Source organism: Prosopis cineraria, unplaced genomic scaffold (assembly GCF_029017545.1).
Source record: "Prosopis cineraria cultivar Desert tree isolate PC_DT_omini unplaced genomic scaffold, ASM2901754v1 PC8, whole genome shotgun sequence".
NCBI lineage: Eukaryota > Viridiplantae > Streptophyta > Magnoliopsida > Fabales > Fabaceae > Prosopis > Prosopis cineraria.
In genome coordinates, this window is record NW_026555339.1 from 5,942,363 (window position 1) to 5,954,132 (window position 11,770).

The following is an 11,770-nucleotide window of genomic DNA, read 5'->3' on the forward strand; positions in this document are numbered from 1 at the left end:
TTTGGGCAACAATTAATTTGGGAGAAATGGAATTTATGAGACTCGTCAGTTTTATATCAGATACTCTATTTCTTATTAAAAACTGAACCTTATTAAATATTTAAGAAAATCCTAATAAAAAAATACGAGCTAAGGTTCAATTTTCAATAATATTTACATGTTTTTATAAAATAATATTTAATTAATACAAATTATTGGGTTCTTTTGATAAAAGAGAGTCTTAAATGTCATTTTTTCAATTAATTTTAATATGAAAAGCTTATTTTACTCTTCTGAAAAATTTAAAAAAAAAATTGCCAAACCCAACCGTCCTTCTCCCGTCCGAAATGCAGCTCCAGTTAGATAATAAGGGAAAAAGTTAGATAAGTGGACTATAAAACAATTTGAGAAAATTGCATGCAAGGAAATGTTAAAAATGCTATTTATAGACAAGTATCAACGCAAAATGTATTATTGTTAAAATAAGAACTTAAATCTTTTTTGTTAATGATGACTTATTATTAATCTTTATTTGCAAGTAAAATATTTCACTAATTATTGGGTACGACTATTTCAAATAATTTTTTACCTATCTATCATTTAAAGTATAGGGCCAACAAAAAAGAGATGCATTTATAAATATAATTAAATTAAATGATATACTCCTTTCAATTCGTATGATGCCTTAGCATCTCAGAATAAAAAAAAATAGTTAAATCATTAATTTTGTCCAAACACACTCCTTAACCATTAATTTTGTTCAAACACAAAAAAGTAATTTTACTTGTATTTAAATAAAAAATTAAATTTGTATTTCATCTCTTCTAAAAAGGTATCATACAATAAGAGACACTGGGAGTATAAGATTAATTGAGCATTAAATTTCCGTGCATTGCTAATAATAATTTTAACTTGTTTTCCAGCAAGTTATTATAAAAGTCTAGATCTTCAAATATATTCAATTTTATTAAGGATTTTTTTATACAATTCTTAGCTCAGATATTCCTGACCTTCAACTTCACCGTAATTTTCATCAAGTGAAAGGCCACAAGCCAATAACAAAAATGGGAGATGTCGGTAGACTGAAGGTGGTGACCACCAACAAAGGAAGCTATTAATGAAAGGAGAGAGAATGACATTTTAGTCATTTGATGGATCATATTGATACAATGATTTTTTTATCCCAATTTTGAATGTGATTATCACATAAAAAACGTCGCTATATAGAAAACTTTCCATTCACTTCTCATTATTTATATCAAGTGATGCGCAGTGCTCCAAGTCTACACGAAAGAAAAGCTAATCCATAAGATCCGCTCTGTTCATAAATCAATATTCAATAGATACGTTCCATTGGTACAGTTCTTCCTCTGGAACTCTCAGATCTATAGTGATCAATCCAGATGCTCCCTCGTGTGTGAATTCCACCTCCTCTGAATCAACTGTGATCTTCTCAGGTCGAGCTGATGAATAAGCTCCAAATAGACCACACCCACGAACTTTCATGACAACCTTTGCAGTTCCATCAGATTCTTCGCAGTACAAATCCTTGATGGCTCCTCCTGAGTTGAACATCTTGATCAAACCAATCGGAGCAAACTTGACCCCATCACTCAATTCTTTGATTGGAATTACTGTGAAAACTTCATATTCTCGAGATTTTAATGTGATCGGCATTGATGCATCCTTTGGAAGATACACCACTTCTCCTGCAAATTGCCATAAGTCAGCATGTAACTCTTGAAGTAACACTGTATAGAAGTTTATTATGCGAAGCCTAGCTAGAAACATACCACCAACATGGGAAAATATAACAGTATCTCCTGTCCATTTGTCATCTGCAACTCTGGACAAATAATCAACATCTTTAGCTCTAATGATGCTGGTGATTGAGCCCGGATTTTCGTCATGGATGAGGTTCTTCTTTCCAACTTTGCACCAGCCAGCTCCCTGGCAGTTGAACACCCCAACAACTCCAGAAAAATCATTCATGTTCCATATCTTCAGAAGGCTGCAATAGCAACTTCCAATGAGTTTTCAGAATTGAAAGGTTAATGATCTATGTCAATCGTTCAGACGTATTTAGGTTGGCTAATTCATTTTGGATTCCTTACCTCTCCCCATCTCTAGCGGGATCAGTAAATAAGCAATCTTTGGTTGGCCTTCCTGGAAGTTTAGCCCTCAATATAGAACCATCCGGAAGTGCAAGTTTCTTTAATAGATTAAAGTCATGGTGCCCAGGCTTATCACTGTAAAAATGAAACTATCCAACTAAGAAACCATTCGTCCAATTCAACAACAAAAAAATCAACACATATCACTCATCAGCAACGATCATACCTAACATAAATAGGACACCCTCCAATGGCTCGAGCTGCACCATGATATTCAGCCATCGGATGTAAGCTCTATCAAAATCAAAGGTTCAGATTTGATTAGCTCCAGAAGACCAAGTACAAATTTAATTTTCAGAAAAAGAGGGGAATTAATCATTTTCCAACTTACATGAAACATATCCCAATCTGGCTGCATAAATTCACCGAGGAAGATGGTGTTGTAAGCAACTGATGCAATGTGTATGGTGTGGGATGCTGGATCTCTTGGCCAAAAATCATCAGATGCCCTCACAACAGCAGACCGTTTTGCACTTTACAAAATCAAGTTCATAGAATATCATGTTATGAATGATGTCACTCACCAAAGCATTCAACATAAGCAAGTGAACCATCCTTACCTGTAAAGACCATCAGTGTTGTGACTCATGCAGCAAATGATTCCATTGTCAGGGAAATTTCTACTGATGGATGCCTCTAATGCCTGATGATATTTCCTTGCAAGTTTGACCCTCCCTCCATGGCCAGCCCCTAGAGTTTCAAGGATGTTCTGAACATCAACTTTGACACCATCGATACCAGCAGACGCCAGATACGAGTGGAGTTCATCATAAAAGTGAAAAACTTTCTCAGGATTCACAAGGCCAAGCCCATTTATGGCAATTGTTTCTAAAGCTTCATCTGGTTGGTTTGATTGAACTCCAGGAGATGACACAGGGTAGGTCATCTTTGAGTCATAATGCTCCATTTCTGTAACTCCAGGTTTAACACCACCCCAGTATCCAGTTATCGCATGCCACACATATATGTACCTACAGTTTCAAACTGAATACATGAATTGAATATTCTCTCAAATTTTAGAGAAAGAAAGAAGTAAAAATGAAGTTAAGCAAACTTTATGGCGTGTTTTTCTTTGATTTCATTGGTCATATAACGAAGTCCAAGAGCAGGGTCATCTATCCTTTCACCCTCTTTGCCATCTTTCTGAAATTTGTGGTTCTCTTTTATATGTGTTAAACGATTTGCAAAGCTGATGGAGAAGAAAGAAAGAAAACATTAGAAAAGGAAATAGCATGACTAAGCCAATTATGCAGAAGGATGAAGTTAAAATATGGTAATGAAATTTTTAAGAAATAAATACTCACTTGGCTGCATTATCTACTTTCCATTCTACAGCATTAAGGTCCATACCAACAGATTGCCATCCATCATCAATTATAACAAATTTAGCAGGAATTCCACCTTTCTCCAAGCTGCAAAAAGTAAAAATAAATAATGGTCACAATTCGGATTCTATATTTCCCGATTTGTTGTGTTACAGTGGATGGTAGAGGTAACACCTTTGTAATCCTTGATTCACACCCTCTGAAGTGACATTAGTATAGAAAGCATCCCATGTGCACCAGCCAAACCAGTTCAACATGCCAGGCATCTGAATACAAGAAAATGAGTATTTAATAAGTATTAATCATAAGAACATCCGAGGAAACTCTTTACGAGAAAGCAAAAACTACCTTCTTCCTCTCACGATGAGAAAATGTCCGCAAGTGTTTCTCAACAGTCCTGAAGAAATTGGAAAAGAAATCAAATTATGACCTCAGTAAATAAATACCATCTTTGGGTAAAAAAATTGCCTATCTAACAGTGTAATTATGGCATATATATGCATAATGTAATGGGGAAAAAATTACATAGAAAGAGCTGTAACTTACTTGACAGCATTTGTGATGACTTGGTATGGGTCTGAGCCAGCGCCAATAAATACCAGATTGGTCCCATCAAATCCTTCGACAGCAGGACATCCTACAATCAAACACATCTTAATTTCATCACCTTGAAAAACTAATGATCATTTTTCAATCACCCGCGATCCATCTAGTTTCTGCAATTTTCAGACGCACCGCTTTCAACACAGATCTCTAGCTCGTTTTGTTCATTGCCTTGAAGAACAGCCCTGAAATCTCCTTCCAGGAGGGGTAAGAAAACTGCATAGACAGCAGAGTGGTCTTCTTCTAAGTCAAGATCAGAAGCGTTGTGTACTTCCACAAGCAAGAACTGTGTTTCAAAGGGAATATCTCGTCCACAAGTACCCATCCTCTGGGTCATCCACCACATTTTGAAGCGGAAAAGACACATAAAACGCAACCCCCTGAAACAATTATTATTATTATTATTATTATTAAACCTTTATCCTTATTTTGTGTGATCACACGGTTATAGGATTAATACAATATTTTGACTTCAATGAGAAGTTACGATAATTAACTTTGAATCAAAATACTAATAAGTAAGTAAGTGCATGCCATGCCAGAGCAGAGCTTATAATCCCGACTTCAGTCTTTCAATCAATAAATTGTTATTTTCCTGGACAAAATAGCAGTTTTAGTACAAAAAATTATAAATTCAACTTTACACAATTTTAAACGAAAAAATAGTAAAAGATTCTCTCTCCCCCTCTCCCTCTCTCTCACATATCTGTCTTTTTTTTTTTAAATTGTCTATACATGAATGTATAATTTTGAACCAAATGAAAGGATTCAGGTTACAACTATTTAAATTTAAAATTTAAAATATCAATAAAAACTCATGTATAAATTATATATATACATATAAGTGGGGGAAAAAAAAGGCGCGCTATTAACGCGCGAAGCCATTATCTAGTTATATATTCGATAATCATAATTGGCCAATATACCGATTCCCGACTAATATCATTGTAGTAGTCTCATAATTTAATTTCATGATGATCACAGCTATATTATACCGGCTTAATGCTTTAGTAACCTTATGACTCGCCAAGTTGGATAGAAAATGATCATGTTTGCCTACTAGAATGAAATGGGATTAAGATTAAAAAAATAAATACAATTTATTAATCATTATCATTAACATATTAAAAACTCTCGCTCAATCTTCCCATCATCCTGAAGGATAGAAACTAACAAAAAATAATAACAGAACTTAAAAAAAAAAAATCAGCGATTGAGAAAGAAGAAATAACATACTCCAGTTTCCCGATAGGGAATACTTTCCGGCTGCCCTTCTGATCACAGTCGACGCCAAGGAATGCGCCGTTAAGCAGAGCACCGCCTGAAGCCGGAGTAACGACGACATTGCGACGGACGTCGTTCAATACCTTCTTCCCCAACACCGTCAGGCTGCCATCCGCCACAGAAACCCCTGCTCCCACCGTCATTCTCTCGTTAATCTCTCTCTTCTTCCTGAGCTCTGAAACTCCCCAAAATGAATGCCGACTTGGCTCAAACCAAGTTTAGTATAGTGGCAGAAAAAGAAGTCAGTACTTACAGTACTTGCAGTTTCAAAACAGAAAATGTGGAACGGAGATACGGGCAGAGGCAATTGAAGGGATAGGCATTTATAGGAAGCAAAAAAACTGTATAATTACCATGCAAGGCAGAGACGCCCCTTTTTTCTTTTTTTTTTCTTTTTTTTTGCCAGAAGAGACGCGCCGGGTTTGCGATTTGCGACGTGACTAAGCTCCATCGCAATAATTTAATATAAAAATGATAATTATAATAATTCGATTTTGAGATTAAGTCAACTTGGCGCAATGCTGGCCAGACAAAAATAGGGTACAAATCACGATGCTTGGAATGATACGAGTGCCGCAGTGTGCGACCACTTGCTTCAACAGCTTGAGATGTACATATGGCGCCAACCCAGTGGCACTCATATACGTTCACGTATTTAAAATCTCGCTTTTAAAGACCAATCAGTGAACTTGATGACTGCGGGTGGGCCCCAGTAGGATTGGTCCTTGTGATTTCACCGGCCCAACTCCGGTTTGATTGGGGGAAAGAAAAGACCAATTTTCAAGGGATAGATCTGCACCGTTGGTTCACAAAAATCAAGCGCAATTGAGGCGGTCTCAGAGTCGAACACTGTAGTGGCCAAGCAGTGGATAATTGGCGGGCCGAAAAATATCTGCTTCGTGAATTGGATCTACGTGGCACTGCGGACGCAGCACGTAGAAAAATGGGGGACAGCCGGACAAGTGGTGTTTGTTAGTCAAAACAAAAACTCTATCAAATAGTCGTGGACCAATAATCCGGTGAGGGAAAGTGCACGTGATTCTTTCGTGCGTCAGCAATATGATTGGCGTGAAAGATTTTTTTTTTTTTATAATAGCGTTGAAGATATTTTTGTTTAAGCGAGAAAGGTAACGTCGAAAGAGGAAAGAAGTACGTGGAAATGACGTGGAGGCTAAGGTACGGGATTCAGATACACGTGGCAAAAAACGTGTGGTCAGACCAGATATTCAATGGATCTAACTGGCATTTTATCATTTTAATTGTTCAAATAATAAAATAAAATCCATGCCATTTTGGCGTATTGAATCGAGCAAAGTGTCGCTCCGCTCTCTGGTTCAGATACGAATGCTCGAGTGTCAAGAGGCAAAGTCATCAATAAGAGCCGAGCCTAATAAGTTATGACAAAATTATTTAAATATAATGCCCCATATTTTGACAGTTATATAAGGAAAGTGTTAAATAAAAAAAGCATTAAATATTTAATTGATGTATTGAATAAGATGTTAAAAATCAGACCTGTTATTAAACTAATTAAAATAATAAATTAAATATTAGTGATTTAATCGGGGGTCATCTTGAAGTCAAACCAATTTTAATTAAAATAATATAATATTATTCATATTTAAAATGTGAAAAAGGAAGATTTAAATAAAAAATCATTAATTCTAACCAAATAACCCAACAAAGATTTAATAAAGAGAGAAAAATCTTATACATATAAGTACCATCACAATTAAAATTCAATGAACTCGGTTAAAATCTCAATAAGCAATTAAATAATTTAATTCAAATGACAAATAATAATAAAAGCAATTCTACCCACGTGAAGATGGAAGTAATTAAGTGCTGACTTTTGGCAAAGTTAGTGGGGGAAGAAAGCAAAAGTGGGAATAGGTAAAGTAAGAGGGAGGGACGAATCAAATCGAAACTCCAAAATTGTAGATTGAGACAAGCAATGCGAAGCAGAGATGAGCAGCAACGATAAAGATGAGCTCCGGCTCACAACACTTATAAAGATAGCAAGGTTTTAGATAAGCAACTCCAATGATGAGAGACAGTGAATCAATGGTGATAACAAGCTTTTAGACAGAGACACTTTAAGAAGAAGAAAACTTTGACGGTGAGAGGCATGAAAGGCTTCAGCCATGAATTTCTTTTTATTTTTTCATTTTTTAAACCCAACGATGTCATTTTAGGGCTTTGGCAGATGAAAAATATAGCCTGGCCAGTCCATTTAACCCATCAAGTTACAATCGAGGTTAATTGGGTCACTCCAAGTTAGCCAAGTTGGCTCGGGCTAGTAATGTTCCTGATTTAATTGTAAATCAAATCGATCAATTAGTCGATTAATCGAGTTATCAATTGAACTGATTAGTTAGTTTGATTTTTCATCCACTAATTTTGAAACAATTGTCAATTATTTGACTATATATTTAATGGTTCTTTATTAAAAACTGTCATTTATATACCACAAACATATTTGACGCTTGTTTTAGAATAACCGTCAAATATATGTTTTTTTTAATGATCAATTATATAATATTAAAGTAATTTTTAAAAAATATATATGTTTAACGCTTTTTTCATAATAACCGTTAAGTATATATGTTATATACTTGACAGTTATCATGACAAAAATGTTAAGTATTGTGTTTTAAATTCTAGCTCTCCCTTTGTTTTTGTTTCATATTCTACAACTCTCAATTTGCTTCCAACCCCTCTAAAGACAATTTTCCAGCATCCTTGTGGCCAAAATCCATCATTTCACACTTGATTCTTCTTGGTTTTTGGATTCTTAGCATCATTATGCTTGTGGGTGCTCTTCATTTTCTCTTCCATTGTCATTTGCTTGTATGGATGCTCTTGGATCATCTCTGAGATTGGTTTGCTTCATTAAATATTGTTTTGAATTCATGAGCTTGAAAAGAACTTGAATTAGATTATTTGTTGCGGTTTGGAGATGGTTGTTTATCCTTAAATCGAGCTTGAACTTATTTGATTTGTTCATACTTTTGTTAAAATATGTAAATAAATTTAAATGCTTGATTTCTTTTTGATTACTTGAACGCTTGATTCATGAGAATTATATATAGACATTGCTTGAAATTGAATTTTTGATTACTTGAATTATTGTGTTGAGTATATTATAATTTGCAAAATTCAAAGTTTGATTGATTATTTGAATGTCAAAATTTAATTGATCAAATGCTTATTTTTGAGATTTTACTAATTTCACAAATGGATCTTGATTGAATGCAAAATATCTAATAAAATAATAACTAAAAATGTAATATATTTTTGAAATTTTATTAAATTCCCACAAACTTACTCTTGTTTTGTGAAATTATATATTGTTGTTGTTGATATTATTATAGAAAATGATTCTTTAAGGGCATAAAGTTTCGGATATACTTAATCTTAAACTGTTATAGTACCAATTTTTTTCAATTGTTGGTTGTTCATCAATTAATTAGATATAACACTGTTAGATTGAAGAAAAAAAATATATCTTTTTAGATTGAGTTAGGTATTAGTTATTAGTTTAATTAGTTTAGTTATTTGTTTAGTTTTGATTGAGTGTAATATTCAATATATATTTTTAAAATTAAGTCAGTTATTAGTTTGATTAGTTAAAAGTTCATGACAAGATTAAAGAGAGAAAAATTGATGTAACTGGTGACTAATGGATTACTAACCATGTAAGTATATACTTGATGGTTATTTTTAAATAATCATTAAGTAAAGCCCTTAATGCTTGACAGTTTTTAATCGTTAAGTAAGGGTGATCCTAATATATGACGCCTTATTACTTAATAGTTAAAAATTATTAAATATTTGTTAAAATAACTTTCAAGTGATAAGATATTCTGTGATAGTATATCCTTTTAAGCTCATTAATTTTTAAGAAAAATATCAATCAAGGATCATTGGAGGGAATTTATATCAATCAATAATTACTTGTTAAAATTTAAATGGATATTTGTTAATTCAAGTTAGTTTTTTATCAACAACTATTTATTTAAGTTTTAATAACTTATTTTAATTTAATAACAATCTATTCAGACTTTTTTTATTTAATTTTTGATAACAATTAATCTCTAATTGATATAAATTTCTTCCGATGGTCCTTCATCACTATTTTTCCTAACTTTTAAATATTGGCTTCAAAAAATGGAGGATTTTTATATGGAAAAAAAATTAAGCCCCCACCTATTTAAGTCTAAAAGATGAATTTAGGCTCGAGCTAGCTCATAAATCCATGCAAGATTAAAAAAAAACATTTTAATTTATAATATATTGTATTAAAAAAATTGTATATGATAATAATATGACTTGTTATATATTTATTTTAGGTGATAAAAATGAAGTTGGTAGAATTGTTGAAACTATCTCCTCCAAGTGGACTTCCGTCTAAAGAGTATGATGTTTTGTTTTTGACTGAAAGTTGATGACGAGGACTAAAGAATATTTATATTAGCCAATTTGGACTTATATAATATATATTATATTTTAAGACATTTATTTTTTCAATTATAATTCAGAGTTTATTATCATTTTTTAAATGCTTAATTAAGGTGCTTTATGATTTATATATGTATTAATATAATTATTCGAGCTTTGAGCTATTTTAATAAGGACCAGATTTTTTTAAAAAAATGCTGATTAATTTACAGGACTGAGCTCTCAAGGTCAGGCCAACTCTTACATACAGATTTATCAAAGACGGTGACGGGCAAGAGTCAGAATCAATATCCAATCGTGATCAATAAAATTTAAAATGAAAAAGGTGAGTGTGAGAGATGTCAAAAAGAAAAGGAAAGGAAAGAAAAGAAAAGAAAAGTTGGAACAGGATTGGTGTCGTTTTTATGTGAATGTGAGGTTAGGGTTAAGGTGGTCCCTTTCGTAAGCGAAGAAAGAGACAATCAGCATGTAATCGGAGATCTGATCCTTTTGACACTTGTAGGACTTGCAGAGAAGATGGATTGAGAACTTTGTATCAAATCTCTGCAGATTTTTTTTTAGCACATAATAAACAACAACAAAATATGACCAAGTTTGTAAATGCATGATATTCATTAAATCTCCACCACAGTAAGAGCACAAAACAAGAAACAATTCAAACCCCATTCATGGCATCTTTGACTCCACGCTTGAAACTTGTAAGCACGTTTAAAATTAAGAAATATATATATATATATATATATCGTAGGAAAATATTAACGTTAAACTAGAGGTTGATTCAATTTATCACAAGAAATACAAGACATAATTTAGAAGGAATTAATAGAACCTACATAGGCATCGCACCTGCAGAAGGTTGAACTTGCAAAGTGCAAAGGCCACTGACAAGTTGTGCTTATTTTTATGCGTCATAAATAATATGAATCTTCATAAACACGCATATTGATTGATGTGACTTTGCATAAAGAAGATTGATGTGGAATTTCTGTAAAAACATGAACTGGGGTGTTGAATCTTTTGAGACCAAGCCCACATGAATTATCGGCTAAACCCTAGGCCCAAGTTTAGGAAGCTTGTTTGAGTCAACTGATCTTCAAAAAACTTAAAGGAAAGAAGGTTGGGGGAGTTGGGCCTAACTATAATAAGCCCATGGGCCGATGTGGATTTCACAAAATCGTCCAAAATATAAGAGTAAGACAACACGACGGTGCATTAATTTTGCTTTTTGCCAAAATTAACCCTTCATTAATTACGAGAGAGATCACGTAATGCATCTCAGGGGTCGTTAAATGGTATGTAGACATCATACCACTAATTTTTTTTTTTTAAACCACCACTTGTTCCACTATTTAGGTAAGGGTAATTTTGGGAGAAATTTTGAAGGTGAGAAAAAATTAATGAAGTTTAATTAACTCGAACTAATTTTCTTGACTTGCATGCAGCTTTCTCCCCTTATATGAAGCATATGAGATCCTAATATCTATTTAATGAACAAATATTGACATGTCTTGCCTAAAGGAAAATAACAGCCAAACCACAAAATCATGCACGAAATACGGAATGAAACTATGAAAGCAACACGAAAAAAAATTAACTAATCTCAAATTAAAAAGAGAGAATGATAGGAAACGAAAGAGAATAAACTATAAAATAGCCCATCTCAAGTTAACTGCCGCCTCCCCAGAAAAATAAAACAACAAAGAAAAAATGTCAAGTTAACGTATTGAGTCTGCATGTAAATTAAAATAGTAGGCACACCACTGTGCCAAGAAGGAAAAAGAATTTTTTAGGAAAAGACATGATAAAAGGTTATTAAAATTAATTGTCAACCTGTGACACGTTCAAAGTCGGTTTGTCAATGCATGTGCTGCTCCTAAATTTACATAATTTAAATCATTAGAAGCTTCCATGGACATTAATTATTTCGACACAATAAATCATACT

At 33.3% G+C, this 11,770-nt stretch overlaps 1 protein-coding gene across 1 annotated transcript; it reads right to left on the reverse strand.

Moving 5' to 3' along the window:
- Positions 1 to 1,140: 1,140 nt before the first annotated feature.
- Positions 1,141 to 5,714, reverse strand: LOC129317785 (probable galactinol--sucrose galactosyltransferase 1). Its single transcript, XM_054962162.1, has 13 exons — positions 5,318 to 5,714; positions 4,214 to 4,461; positions 4,025 to 4,115; positions 3,827 to 3,875; positions 3,653 to 3,744; positions 3,458 to 3,565; positions 3,208 to 3,342; positions 2,714 to 3,124; positions 2,485 to 2,626; positions 2,320 to 2,387; positions 2,094 to 2,228; positions 1,773 to 1,990; positions 1,141 to 1,688 (listed from the first exon to the last, which is right to left on the reverse strand). Exons 1-13 carry the CDS (start codon positions 5,506 to 5,508, stop codon positions 1,309 to 1,311), a joined length of 2,268 nt encoding a protein of 755 aa, XP_054818137.1. The 5' UTR covers positions 5,509 to 5,714; the 3' UTR covers positions 1,141 to 1,308.
- Between the last annotated feature and the right edge of the window lie 6,056 nt (positions 5,715 to 11,770).